The 14,619-nt window shown below is 40.9% G+C and overlaps 1 protein-coding gene across 8 annotated transcripts in view; it reads left to right on the plus strand.

The window, feature by feature from the left end:
- Positions 1–14,386, plus strand: part of LOC125899854 (phospholipid-transporting ATPase IH-like) — a 54,716-nt gene extending 40,330 nt beyond the window's left edge. For 2 of the 8 annotated variants that reach the window (XM_049594460.1, XM_049594465.1), the window contains 5 exons: positions 311–334; positions 3,659–3,724; positions 3,992–4,095; positions 4,195–4,360; positions 11,353–14,386. In XM_049594460.1, the coding sequence (XP_049450417.1) occupies positions 311–334; positions 3,659–3,724; positions 3,992–4,095; positions 4,195–4,360; positions 11,353–11,625 (633 nt within the window). In that variant the 3' untranslated portion in view covers positions 11,626–14,386. Of the gene's footprint in view, positions 1–310; positions 335–3,658; positions 3,725–3,991; positions 4,096–4,194; positions 4,361–6,660; positions 6,776–9,221; positions 9,436–11,352 lie in introns of those variants that run through there. The other 6 variants (XM_049594463.1, XM_049594464.1, XM_049594467.1 and 3 more) reach the window with 6 other exon arrangements.
- The last annotated feature ends 233 nt before the right edge of the window (positions 14,387–14,619 follow it).

The raw sequence follows: 14,619 nt of genomic DNA on the forward strand, positions 1-14,619 counted from the left end.
GGCCATGTTTTTGTTATTATAGCTCTGTAACAGTAAGGTTTCTGTCCCGGCCCGTCTGTAGGTCAGCAACATTGGATCTCCATTCATATCGACAACGCAATAGCATCTTTCTCTGTATTGTTAATTTGTATCATGTCAACTGTTTTCGATTGCCTTTGGTCCTGTTTTTTAAGTTGAAACATCCTGAAATTCATTTTACCCTTTGTCCTGATTCCTTTCTCTTCTCTTCCCCTCTCCTTCTCTCTGCTTCCTCTCTCTTTATTTTGCTCCTCTTCTCCTTCCTCTTCTTCTTCTTCCTCTTCTTCCTCAGCTTATGACCACCAACACACAGATGGTAAGCCTGTCTCCCTCCCTGTCAGCTCTCTCTGTCTTTCACGCTTTTTTAGTTCCTGTCGTACCGTTTAAGCTTTCAGTTTGACCGTTTCATCCAGTTTCATCCCTTCTCACTTCACATCATCCATGCACTTTCATTTGAATGTGTAGTTTTCTAGTGCTCCATTATTCCCCCTAATCTCTGTAAAGCCCTGAATCCCACACAGTACCTGATCTTAACAACTCCACTGACATAGTAGAAACCTTAGACGCTCCCCCACATTATCCCCGTGTTTCGTTGTGGTAGCATATAGAGTAATGCTGGTATGTACTATAGATTAAGATCCAACATCTGTTTGTTGTTCTGTCTAATGTGTTTGTGCATCTGTGTTTGTGTGTGTGAGTATTTGTGGTGGCAGTTCTCAGGGTTGGTTGGTTTTTTAATTTCACTGCTCCAGCATCCAGGGGTCGGCTGGACTGTTTTCATCCGGTGCTCTTTGTGTACTGGTGACAAACAAACAAACAAAAATGAATAAAGCAGGTTTTAAATGTAAATTCTTGCTGTTTTTCCTGATCCGTAAAGGAAGGGATTAATGAAAGGAGGAATTTCACGAAAGATAGGCGCACTGGTACCAACAACCAGCTGTGGTTATTACGTAAATTCCCTGGTTTCTTTTTCTCTCTCTGTCTCCCTTCACCCTCCTCCCACTTTCATTCTCTCTCATTCCATCTGTTCGCTCCTGATGTCTGCTTAAACCTCTCTAGGATTTCAGCAGGTAGAAAGATTTTTAAAAAGAAGTGGAGTGAAAATACTCAGTTTATTGGCCCTGAAGCTTAAAGGAATGCTTCACACCCCAAATGACTATTTGTATATCACTTACTCACCCTGTGTGATGATGAATTTGTGAAGAAAATTTAGATTTTTGTCACATGCCTCCAAGGTGAATGAAGAATCCAAAAAAAGGAGAAAATTCTTGATGAATTACAGTATAAGGGTCCACTTTTAACAACAGCAAAACTATATCAAAACTTCCATTTACAAACTCTAAAACATCTTGTGCAGTATTCAGTTGAATTCAGTGGGAAATTCTTGTGCCAGAGAATGCTTTAACTACCAGTAACACTAAATACAATAACCACAATTTCAGTGATTCACAACCAGTACCCAGAGATGGGACCAAGTCACACATGTGCAAGTCTCAAGTAAGTCTCAAGTCTTAACCTTCAGGTCTCAAGTAAGTCCCAAGTCATTTTTTTCTTGGGCAAGTCAAGTCAAGTCACAGGTTATGTCAAGTCAAGTCAAGTCCTATAATAGGACAAGTCAAGTCCAAGTCAAGTCACCTTATTATTGTAATTTTACCTGGTGAATCTGATCTTAATAAAGTGAAAAGACAAGATATAAGTAACTGTCAGTAAACATTGACTTCATCGCTGCAATTTTTACTTTGCAGGGACGACCCCCATGCGTACACACACACACACACACACACACACACACACACTAACCAAGGCAGCGGCCAAAATCACCCATTTAGCTCATTTAACCCTGTGTTGCTCGTTGCTCGTTGTGATGAACCGGTCGGAATGTTCGCTCACGTTTTCTGGGGTTAATGTTAGCAAATAAATTAAAAAACAAGTTCCACCAAACCGACCCACCCCCCCACCCCACCCCCGTATCGTATCAAGCTGACGTTAGCTAACTACCGACTAACCAGGTAATATTAGCTAATTGACAAGCACTTACTGGGCAGAATGGCTCTTCAAATGATGAACAAAGTTTGAAGTTGTCGCCTGGCTGTCCGAGGTGTTTATGTCGCATGTCTTGCACTGTGCTGTTTGTCTTTTGCCGTAATAATGGTAATTCCGAAAGCCGAAGACGATGACTCTCGGTACCCCTCCCACTGACACGTTGATGCCTATCTGATATAAGAGGGTGTGTTTCTCCAATAAACACGTAAGGTACGTAGAGAGGGCATGACTGATTGACAGGGTAGTGATCCAAGCATGACAATGCCATTCTCAGCCTGCGCTCCTACCGGGTAATCGACATTATTTTTTAAATTAATTTATTAATTTTATATTCTAACCGAAAACATGATGTGAATAACACTCAAGTCATTCAAGTCATCGTGTCTCAAGTCAAGTCAAGTCCTGAGTCTTTAACTTCCAAGTCCAAGTCAAGTCTCAAGTCTTTTATTTTTTGTCAAGTCAAGTCACAAGTCATCAAAACAGCGACTCGAGTCGACTCGAGTCCAAGTCACAATGACTCGAGTCCCCATCACTGCCAGTACCAACCAGACAACTATAAAAGTTGATTTCAAAAATGACCAAACAAAATTATCAGACAAGACATTAACAAGACATCAATCTATTACTTCTTGGTACACATATGTACAGAAATATGAAGAAAAATGGAAATTACTGTAAAATAAGAAAAGAAACAAAAGAAGAAATACTAATAAAAATAATATCCATAATAATAATAATTCAATGCAGTAGAACTTTATTTATCCCAAAGGAAATTCTTGTGCCAGAAAATGCTTCAAATTACAGTTACACTAAGTACAGTAAACACAATTTAATGTTCACAACCAGCACCAACCAGACAACAAGTGGGTTCCCCGGGTCAGGGTCACTCACTGGGCCCAGTTATAGAACAATAGAGTATTAAATATCTGGCAAAATATACAAGATGGAAGTGTTTTCACTTGTGTTATTGTGTGAGTTAATGTGAATACAAACTAACCATTTAAAATCACAAAGTTGCTCAATAACACAAGCTAACTAACCGACCAAGGCAGCAACTCCTGTTTTCAGCAAGGTAAAAGTGCAGTTTTTGTCAATGGAGTCTGGCTTAGAAGAGAGCATTGATAAGTTTCACTTTAAGTTCAGTTTCAAATGAGTAAAGTTTTAGGCAAAATTCATGTGTTTATGAAGTACTTAGTATATGAAAGGATTAATGAGACTTGGCATATACTGTATGAGTTCTGTGAGAATTTGTAAATAGAAAGTTTGATATAGATTTGCTGTTATGAAACGCAGACCCCTGTGACTTTTATCCATCAAGAATTTTCTCAGTTTTTGGATTTTCTCCGTTCCCCAGAGGCAGGTGAGAGGCAAATTTAACTAACACTGGGTGAGTAATTGGTATACAAATGGTCATTTGAAGGTGAAGTATTCCTTTAAAAGAAACAAACAGCACCCCTCTCACTACAGTAGATATGATAGACTCTCTATGTGCAGAGTGTGTAAAGCCACAGGATGTTCACTAATCCATGGATGCAGGGTGATCGTGCTGTGTGATTGATGTGGCCACTAACCCTCTTCTTCCTCTCTTCCCTTGCAGATGTTTGGGAACTGGACATTCGGGACTCTTGTCTTTACTGTGCTGGTGTTCACCGTTACTCTCAAGGTGTGTGAGCATATGTCTCCAGAAAAAAACCCACTCATGTCTATTATGTTGCATAATTCCTGCATGTAAATGAGCTCATTACTGTACAGTTACACATGTGCCTCATCGAATGCCTGCGCGAGCTTGCGGCACTCGTTAACGAGCATGTTACATAAATGATCGACTACACTGGGCGCTCAGTTTGCACAACAGTAAACCCTAAAGGCACGGGCATTGACTTCATCGACTGGTTGAGTGTTTACTATGTATATATTCTGTTTGTTTCAGCTTGCCTTGGACACACACCACTGGACCTGGATCAATCACTTTGTCATCTGGGGGTCACTACTTTTCTACGTTATTTTCTCTCTTCTCTGGGGAGGCATCATTTGGTATAATACGCTTATTGGTTTTTAAGCATGTGTAATCTTTATGTAGATTTAACGAGGGCACTTCTGATAGCCTGTTCTGTCTTCCCTGTTGCTGCTCAGGCCCTTCCTGAACTACCAGAGGATGTACTACGTGTTCATGCAAATGCTGTCTAGCGGTCCGGCCTGGCTCAGCATCATCCTGCTCATTACGGTCAGCTTGCTGCCAGATGTCATCAAGAAGGTCCTCTGCAGGGCCCTGTGTCCCACAGCCACCGAACGTGCACAGGTAACATCTTGGCAGCAGCTCCACAGTGAAACCGAAGCTTTACTTGTCGTGTTCACAGGTCAGGTAATGATTTGTTTTTCCTGCAGTGCATTCTGCTTTGCTAAAATCATTAACCAATTAATGCTTTCCCATTTTTATGATAATTAAAATTGTGCCTGATACAGTGAGTAGACTCCTCTCCTGTGTGTGCTAACATAGTCCAGTCAATCTGTGGTTGGATCCAGAGAAAATTGCCATAGTAATCATTCAAGGTTTTTTTTGTGATCTCTTGGGACATCCAAATAACATATGAAAGATACACCATTATATATTTAGTGGATCAAGGTTAATTCAGGGCTTGATCTCTGCTTCTGTACGTGATATTTTCATATTATTTATGTCTAACATTAGTATTTTAGGATGTTCTTTCACATACCATCCGATATTACCTGTTCTGATGTATATGTGCAATTATATGGAACCTGTACCCCAAAATTACCTTTTTTGAATCCAAACAAAGTCAGTAAAATTAGACTATAAAGCATATCATCATTCAGTTTAATTTTTTTTTTTTTACTATGACGCATATCAGCACTCAGACTGAGACCTTAAATGAGACCAAGTTTGAAACACGCCTTGGTTTTTCCATTCTTTGGTTTAACTGTTGGTGCCATTAAAGGACGATATATGTGAGTAATGCCTGATTCACACTACATGATACCAGCCCAATTATAGTCCGACGCAGTGTCATACAGTGTCGGCATGGATCGTGAACGACAGTGAGTGTCATACGCGATAATCTATCGTTTCATCTCGTGTAGTGTGCCATAGTGGACGACAACCGATGCCACGTCTGGTACGCCTCACAACGTCGCAACAGAAAGTCCAGCATGTTTGATTTTCCTTTTGTCGTTCACGACTGCTCCCGTCACAGCTGAGATTTTGACCAATAGGAACACAGAGCGATCTGCTGTCGTGGACAACTGTATGTCAACAACCACCCAGGGTTTTAGATAATTCCTCTAAGGATGCTTCCACACAGAATAAAAGGAAAAATGACGGTGTGAAACAACAGAGGCACTTTGTCAACCCGCTGAGTACTGCCATTAGCATCAAGCTAGCAAAGAATGTTCATAACAGAGGATATAAAGTAAGAAAATTAAAAACTAGTGGCTTTTACTCACCACAGCTGCAGAGGCTACCAGCTTCATGTGAAACAGACTACATTATAAACGGGCCGTTATTTATGTATTTTTCTATTTTCACTTTTAATCCGCTCTGGTTGCCTTGATAAAGCTAATGCATCGCACCGTCATTTCAAACTCAACACTTCCTGTATGTGTTTCAAATTAAAAGCCCCCTATAATTTTGGTTGAGAGAATCTGTTCATTTTTTTCAAAAGGCTTTTATTGTGGAACATTTGCAGGAACTTGTTGTGAAGGATTCAGTGACTTGCATGTTTGCGTACAGTATTTCAAATGAAGCTCCTGCCATCTGGTGGCGCTTTCTACGTTACTACAACAATATTTCAGCTGGCACATGAACAGACACAGTGAATGAAATAATAGTAAAAGTAATAAAAACAGGACAAGAATAACCCGATGACATCACATGTGTTGTGAAAGACGACTGGGGACGATTGTTGAGGACCAGCGTATCTGTCGGCCAAGTCACGGATGATTTTATGACTCCACAATCATCTAATCTGACATAGTGACTGTCGGAGCAGACAAAAATGACGTGTAGTGTGAACCAGGCATAAATCCATGAAGGTATATTTTTCATATATGAAGCAGGAACCAATAAAAACTATGAATCATTAATACTGCAATTTCTCCTCGGTCGAGCCCATTTTTGAGTTAGACTGACTGGACTCATACTTAATGTTTGGACTGTAAGAAGCCATATAAGTAAGCTGCAAATCTATTCCACTCAATTAATCATCCAGGAAGACCATTTGGATCCCTAATAGCTTTGAGCAACAGCGTGATTTAGAGTGACTTTCTGTTCCCTGTGGCTTAGCCTCACCTCCCTCTGAAGCAACCTTCACCATGAATGGGGAAAAATGAATGAAAGGTCTGACAGATTTCTCCCTGCTGTGCTCTTTCTTCTCTCCTCTCCCTTCTCACTGCACCCTGATGGACATACCATAATTCTCACTGCCCTTCATTCTTTCCTTTCTCCCTTTCCTTTCATTCACCTGCCTGATCCTCCCTTTTCTTTCCTTTTTCCTCCCTCCTCATCACCATATCCCCTCTCCTCTCCTGTTTCCTGTGTGACTCTGCACTCTATGCTCACTCGCTCTTTCGGGGTAACTGCAGTCCACTCGCCCGTGCCTTACTGTGGAGCCGTCCACCATCTTCATGCTTTCTCAGTCCTCCAGCAGAATGAGTTTCTGATTGGCCCAGAGAGACGAGAGAGGAGCAGGAAGAGGAGGTGACTCTCTCTCTCTTTTAAGCCCTCGTCTCTGTATGCATGGTGGCATGTCCCAGTGTAGACCACTTATCTCTGTCTCAACACCTCGCTCTATGTGAAACTAATCGCAAGGGTGCTACTGCTGACAATAGAAGTGTGTATTTCCTGCCATTTTTCCTTTTCCCTTATATATTTAATGTGTTTAATGTTCCCTTTTATATTTATTATTTAAGATATTTAAATTCCATGCCATGTTTTTTTTTTTATGTCTTTCATGTTGTCACCTTGTTATGTATTTTTGAAATGATTTTGGTAGGTGTGGGATGAATTTTTCTACTGAAGGATTTGCAGACTTTGGTCAACATAAAACACCAGTTTGACATTTTTCGTGTGTTGTAGAGCTGAAAATAATAGTCGATCAATTGATTTTAAAATGAAAAAAAAAAATAGCTATGTTTTGATAAATATATATATATATATATATATTCCCATTTATCAGACATAAATAAATGTCTAACATAGACACAGACATAACATAAGCTATCACCTCTTGGTACAAATGCGTACAGAATAATGAAGAAAACTGGAAATTATCAAGATAAAAAAGATTTTTAAAAATCTAATAATTTATAAAAACATTTTATTTTATTATTATATTTTTAATTATTTTATTTATTATTTAATTTATCCATACATTTGATTAAAACAAATATTTTATGATGTATGAGTTCATCGTTCCAGGCCAGGTAGACTTTGCACTTGGTTTATTAATAGGTCTCACATTTTATAAAATTCTCTTAATGGAGCCGTTAAGGGTGCATCTGATGTTTTTCCAGCTCGATGGTCTGTCACATCTTTGATCCATTAGCTGTTTGATGGACGTGTTACTTCCTCCTATTTCAGTAGAACTGAGCATCTAGCTAATAAAGAGGAAAAGGAAATGACCTTCTGCAGGTGAAATGAGTAATAGTTTAAGTATTTTTAAAGCAAAAATCCAAAAGCTCCAATTTCTCCAATCTGAGGCTTTGCAGTTCTTTTCTGTCTCATATCATTATGTCACTGTAAATTGAATATTATGGAGTTTTGGACAAAAGCAAGATGTTTGAAGACATCACTTTGGGCTCTTGGAAATTTCCTCTCATTTTGGACATTTTGTACTCCAAACCATTAAGGCCCTGATCACACAGAAAGCGGCTCGCCTTTTTAAAAAAAATGCCACTAGTGAAAAAGAAGTCTTGGTAACCACAGACTCACCTCCTTATTGTAGCCTTCTTGTGTAAACAATCTACCCTTTATTTATTTAGTTATTTGACACTAATTAGTATCTAGTTCCTAAAATGTTGAGGCAGAGGGTACTTGCTGTAGCTCTGGTTGAGGGTGAGAGGCTGTCAGTAGATAGTTTGTTGGACACAGGGAAACAGAGATCTGTGTGGGTACATGAGACCCTAAAAAAGAGGGTGGATCATGGGGAGTACCACCAGTTGGTCCAGGAGCTTCACCTCCATGATGGCTGTTTCCAGGCATATTTTAGGATGACTCAGGGGCAGTTTCTATCATCGGGCCGTTTAGCTCTGGGTATCCAGCAACCGCTACCACCAGTTTCTCCTCCATTGTTTACCAACTGTAAACTTGTTGTGACCACCACAGAAGGCCCGCCTCTCAAATCATCTGGACAGTGGAAAAAAAGATGATGTAAAAATAGATGACATGGGGCGTTTTCCACTTTGAGTTGGAAGTTTTTTCAACTCGAGACGTTCAAAGCGCTCAGGCAAAAGTGCTAGGTGCTAAGAGTGCAAAAACATGAGGTATGTGGCAACGCAAGAAACGCAAGCAAAATGCTTCATTCTCATTAAAATCTAAAACGCTTTCTGTGTGATCAGAGCCTAACTTAGACAATAATCTATCACAAATTCATCGAAGACAGCTATTGGATAGCCTGAATTTGATTTACACTGAAGGTTTTCAGTCCCGTAAGTGCAGGTTGTGATGTGAGTGTCATCACTGCACTGAAAACCTTCCCTGTCACATTGTTAGTGTGAAGAGACAGACAAAGCTCCGACGCAAAGTTTGCTTTAGTTTATTGGTTTAAGCTAACCAACAAAAACTATTCTTTGAAGTCCATATCCGTCGCAAGATACCAAAGACAGCAATCCTGTTCTGTAGCTGCGTGGATCAGTAAGAATGCAGAATTTTTCAGTTTGGTGGCTCTCACGTTTTCCATACAAAATCAAATGAGCTGGGAGATGAAACCTGTTTAAAAAGGGTCACTTGAAACCAGTTTTAAGCAGCATTGAGGTGCCAGGTGTGAACCACAGTCAACTTAATCTGATACACTGAGTCACCAGTTTATTAGGTAGCTAAAACTATCCTAAAACAATCCTGAAAAAATCCTAGTATTTATTGCAGGACTGACACAAGGTCTGAACAGGTTTTGTCATCACCTCCTCTCCTTTAACGTCATCCACAGAAGGTAAGGACAGCGGGGGCCCTGGAGGGCCGTGTGGCTCCTGCTGGTGGAGGGGGAAGCAATGAGAGGAACCCGCTCCACCCTGATAGGACCCGTGAGGGAGACAGTGGAGAAAAAGCTGCTAGGACCTATGACTCCATGATGTCACACAGCCACAGCACCCCCCTCAGCAAACCCTAGAGCACACCCCCGTAGGTGGGCTAGGGTCACCATGGTAACAGCACACAGAGGGCGTTGGCTGTGGGGAGTCGGGGTCTTATGCTGCTGCCATGATGCTTCCTGCTACTCTGCACTGCATGGGGCATGCTGTCGTGCTATGGCTCAGGCTGACAGGGGGACAGACCTGTATAACTCAGAAACATCCTTTCATCAACAGATTTTCAGGAATCACAACCTCCAATTAACTCTGCAGTGCTGGGTGCAAAGCGCGTCGTGCTTCTCACTGCATGTGGGCCGGGAATTAGCTTGATCTGGGTAGCAGCCAAATGAGAAATGTTATCCTCTTTTTATTAGACCCAGGCTACTTAAAGTCTGTTGCTGCTTGCCATGTGGGCTCCAACAAGTAGAACAAGTAGCAGGCTGACTGTGAGTCATCTGTGGTTCTGGACTGTAGCTTAAGGGAGATGTGAAAGTAAAGCTAGAGGAGCTGAGACTGAAGGTTCTGGGTCAGAGAAGGTTTAGATGTAAAATTTGAGACTGTCAGGTTTTAGAGGTTCACACAGATTTAGTTAGTAACTGAGGTCATGTTTTATTAAGCAAGGTCACCAGTAGGTTACCAATCCAATGCTGACGTTACAGACAAACTGACCAAAAAATAATATACAGGTTACCCAGGCTGAGTCTCTGTTGTACTGATGACATCTGGTGTTCGAAGCTGGAATAGCAAGTTTAATTTAATTCTGCATTTCATGGGCATGCCTAATGTAACATGAATGTTAATCATAATGGGAATTTTTAGCAGGTTACTCATATATTAATCAGTAAATTCTGTCAAGTTGGCACACTTAATGGATTGTTTGTCCAGTTTGTTCAGTAGATTTGATTCATAACAGGGTGTTGTTAATTGTTTTTTTGCACAAAACACTTTATGTTTTTTCCTTAAAGGGAAACTTCAGTGTTTTTTAACCTGTCCCCTATTTTCCTATGTTTTTGTGTCCTACTGGCTAATTTTTTTTAAATTGGTCCGCTATCGAGCAACAGTGCTGCAGCAGGAAGCTGCAAACAGGCTGCAATGTGATTTTATTTTAAGGGATTCCTATGCGTAAGACCAAGAAGAGGACAAAACTAAAATAATTAATTGAACATTTTTTCCCTCCTCAGATTGTTTTATTAAAAAGATTTAGATGCCTGAAGGTGCAAAAAAATGGAGAGAAGTAAAAAAAATAAATTAAAAAAATAGCCTTATACTGTATAACCAGAGACATAGGTTTCATTTCAACATTGAGCACAACACATATGAAACAAGGGGTTTGGAAAACAGGAAAATCCCATGAAAATTTTGAGCATCCCACACATTCCAGTGCTTATTATGTACCAATTTGTGCTCCTGCTGGCGATGAATGTTGTTTGACATTGATATTTGGTTGAATGTACTGAACATTTTAAGGAAACCCTAAGAAGTTTAAAGGGTGTTTTGTGCAACCAATATATATATAAATGTATTAAACCTTCTAGAGTTGTCACGATACTGGAATTTATAACTTTTATACAGCACCTTAAAGAATATCAATATTTGATACACTGGGAAAATTTGACATTGAGAGCATGACATTTTAAAATGTAATTAAAAGATAAATATAACGAGACTCTAACATGACGACAACGACTTTACTTTTCTTGGCTAGTAGCAGAGAACAGCAGAATGATTGTAGTAAAGAGAGCAAGAGAGCACAGCTGGTGCTGGTGTCATTACTGCGAAAACGGTTTCAGCTATTCTGAATTGATATGCTTTGATGTATCAATATTTTTGAGATTGCTTAAAGCTTCTGACTAAAACCCTGCTGTCTGATCTTGTGCATCTCACATCTCTCTCACCTCTTCTGTGATTTAATCTGCATGGTTCATTTCTTTTTCTTTAAAACTCCTGCGTTTTGGATTTTCTCGTGACGATGCGTCCTCCATCTCTCCACAGGTTCACAAGAAGCTGTTGCGGGTTGGCGTGGCCGAGTCGACTCCACTGTCCTCTCGTCGGTCCTACAAAGGCACGAGCGCGGACTCCTCTCACCTCCACCTCGGCGCTGCGGAGACACTGTCACTCCGCAGGTCTGACCCCCTCCCCCAGAAACTGCTGGTCCACTTGGCAGAAGGCGGAGGGGCAGACTTGTGCTCTCTCAGCCCCTACGTGCTCCGTCTCTCAGGGGCAGGATTTGCCTACTGTGCTCCGGGGCCAGAGACCTCCGTGTGAACGCAAGGCTCTGAAACTATGAGTGTGTGTGTGTGGATCTCTTGGGCTGAAACATAAAGTGCATCTCGAGATGTGCGACACAAGATCTGCATCTCAAGGAGGATTTATACAGCAAAATACAAACACGTTCACACACATCAACCTCCATGCTGAGTTCACCATGTGCATTCTGTGGGCTACACCTGAGTGAACAACCCTTTAGATATTACAGCCCCGACGCCTCATCTTCATACTTTAACATCTTTTTGTTTCAGTGTAGTCCTCCGTCTCAGTCTCATCGAAGTTCCTACTTGACTTGACAGAGTCCAAGAACAAAATGGGAACCGTGTGTGAAGGTGCATTGTTTCATGCACCGTGGAACTGTCCTGTTTCAGGCCTTTTTGTACTCCTGTCCTCATTTCTAGTCTCACATTTTTGCCTGTTCCTCCACTTCCGTGTCCTCTTCGCTTCTTTGTTAATGTTCGTCCACAACATTTAATGTACAGTACGTGGTCTGGCCAAGTTAAGGGGCAGCCGTCAGCCCTTTAGGTGTGCGTGCGTGTGCATGTGCGCGAGTGTATGCATGAAATTTGCCTGTTAACGTATGTTTGTATGTGACACACCTTTGCCTTACAGGTAGCCACACAGCAGCAGGCTTGGAGCCAAAGGAGAAAGGTGTTAAAAAATGATATTAATAATAATAAGAAAAAGCAGAAGTGGTGTATTACAAAGCCTTACACACACACACACACACACATACACACTCAGCTAAAAGAAAATCTGAAGAGGGATGTGCAGTATTCTCGCCACCCTGCCTTAATTCATACGTTTTAGTATTTGTAGGTCAGTTTCAACATGTTTGTGAGCGGACAGGGAGGTTCAGAGGGCATACATGTCTGGTACAGTGTGTCTGTTAGTCCTCTTCTTTTACCCTCACAACTGTGTTGACTTTTGTTTTTCTTACCTGCCAGTTGTAGCATGTCGGATCTCCCTGCTGCATGTTGAGCTGCTCCTCACTCCATTCACCCCAGACCTCATTCATCTTGAACCACATCATGACACCTTTTCTTTCCACCCCAACACTGTCCCGCCCCCGTGTGGCCGTGTCGGCTCACAGCAGCAGCCCAAGACTCGTGGAGTCTTTACTTATGGATGTCCTAAATGCTATCCCTTACTGTTTGCATTGTGCTTGTGTGTTTGCTGCCATGCTCTGTGTTATGCAAAAGTTAATGTAAGAATGTCACGTCAAGGGTTTTTTTCTCTGTGTTGCATTTATCAATGAGTTTTTCTGTATTGTTCTAAAATTATCGATGGCAGTCACTGTTGATGTATGGATGTAACTTAAAAAAAAACTTTTGATATATATTGTAGTGAGCAGGGGTGTTGATGTAGTCTGTCGTACGTAGGAGGGAGACTTGAATCGGCGATGTCACAATCAAATCGATAGAATGTTGAACTGATTTGTCCATCATGTCCTCCAGCTAACGATTGTAGCTCATTATGGATGAACGTCTTTTCTGCATCTCTAACATCCGACGTCCTCTTTGTCCAAAGCATATCTGTCTAGTTGCACAGCAAGTGACTGACTCGGGAAGTCTTGAATGTCCGATTCTGAAGCATTTTTGTATGTTTATACAGTTTATTTTCATACACATCACCATCTGCCAACATGTATAGATTTAATAACAGGTGTTCGGTATTTTTTTACTGGGGCACAGATGATTTATTCGGTTGGAGGTCTGGATTTTTTTTTCACTCAAAGCCTCCACAAGTGTTTGAACTTTCGGGGGGCTCAACATCCTGACCTCAGTAGATTAATAGAAGGGCCTTGGTGCTTGTTATGCAGTGTCCCACCTCACTGTGCTGTTGCCATAATCTATCCAGACATATTCTACATGTCACACACCAGTCCTACCACAGGAAGGTCTATTTTACTTTATGGGATGGGGAATTCTTTGGAGTCATTCTTCAAACGCAGCTCCGTTTTTTCACGTCTACTCGTCATTTCTGTGTTGTCCATTGTGAATATTTCTTTTGCTACTTTTGTATCCCAGAGAGAAGATTATATTTTAACTGTTAGAATGTGTGTTCAAGTTTGTAACCAAAATTAGAGCAGCATATACATTATATGATTCATTAGAGATTTACCAATAGGTCTACACACTGCACTTTGTTCTACAGCAGATCAGTTTTTCCCCTAAAAAAACAAGGTCTATTGTCTGTTGACTAGGGTTTATAAGTGTTCACTCTTCCTCACAAGTTATTTTTCTAAGAATGTAGTGGGTGAGAAAAAAAAAGTGACCAAATAACTTGACTAGGAATGGACTGTCTGTAGCCTCTGTCTCAAACTGGGTTTATCGCACCAGCCTTCTACTGCTGATCAGAATGTCAAACTGCTTTTTCTAAGTCCATCAGCAGAACAGCAGGTGCTCGTCCCGTCACTCCTGAGCTTGGCAAAGGTCTGAAATGTCGACTTCTGTGCTCTGAGCGGCACGCCTCATATCATACCTTCAGTACAGCACTGTTTGTATTACTAAACAGGTTTTGAGAATTTACTTTTTGTTTTTGGATAAAGATTTTAAAAGTTCACCTGTTGACTTTTTTGCCAGCCTGTCTGTAGCAAATGAGGGCAAAGCACTGTATTGTCATTCTGCTTGTAATAAAGAAAGAGTGAAAACACTTGTCCTCTTTATTAATGCTGTGCGTTATTAATGTCATGGAATATCTGTACAGATATAACATTTCTCTGCTGTTACCCATGCCTGCCAGTATTTCTGTCATTTCAGACCCTGCATGCCCTGCCTGTCCAGAAGGTCGACCCTGCAGTCATGTTGCTTCTCGGCTGGGAAAATTAACCTGAATGCCTCGAGTTGGAACAACCACTGTAAGTCAGCAGAAACTTTGGTATATGAGATGGCGTCGTATATACAAAATCACGGCGGGGGAAAGTAGCCTAAATGTTTGATGTTTGACGGTAATAAACTAGTTATTTATTCACATATCAGACAATTTTTT

The sequence above is a fragment of the Epinephelus fuscoguttatus genome, linkage group LG13 (assembly GCF_011397635.1).
Source record: "Epinephelus fuscoguttatus linkage group LG13, E.fuscoguttatus.final_Chr_v1".
NCBI classification, from domain to species: Eukaryota; Metazoa; Chordata; class Actinopteri; order Perciformes; family Serranidae; genus Epinephelus; species Epinephelus fuscoguttatus.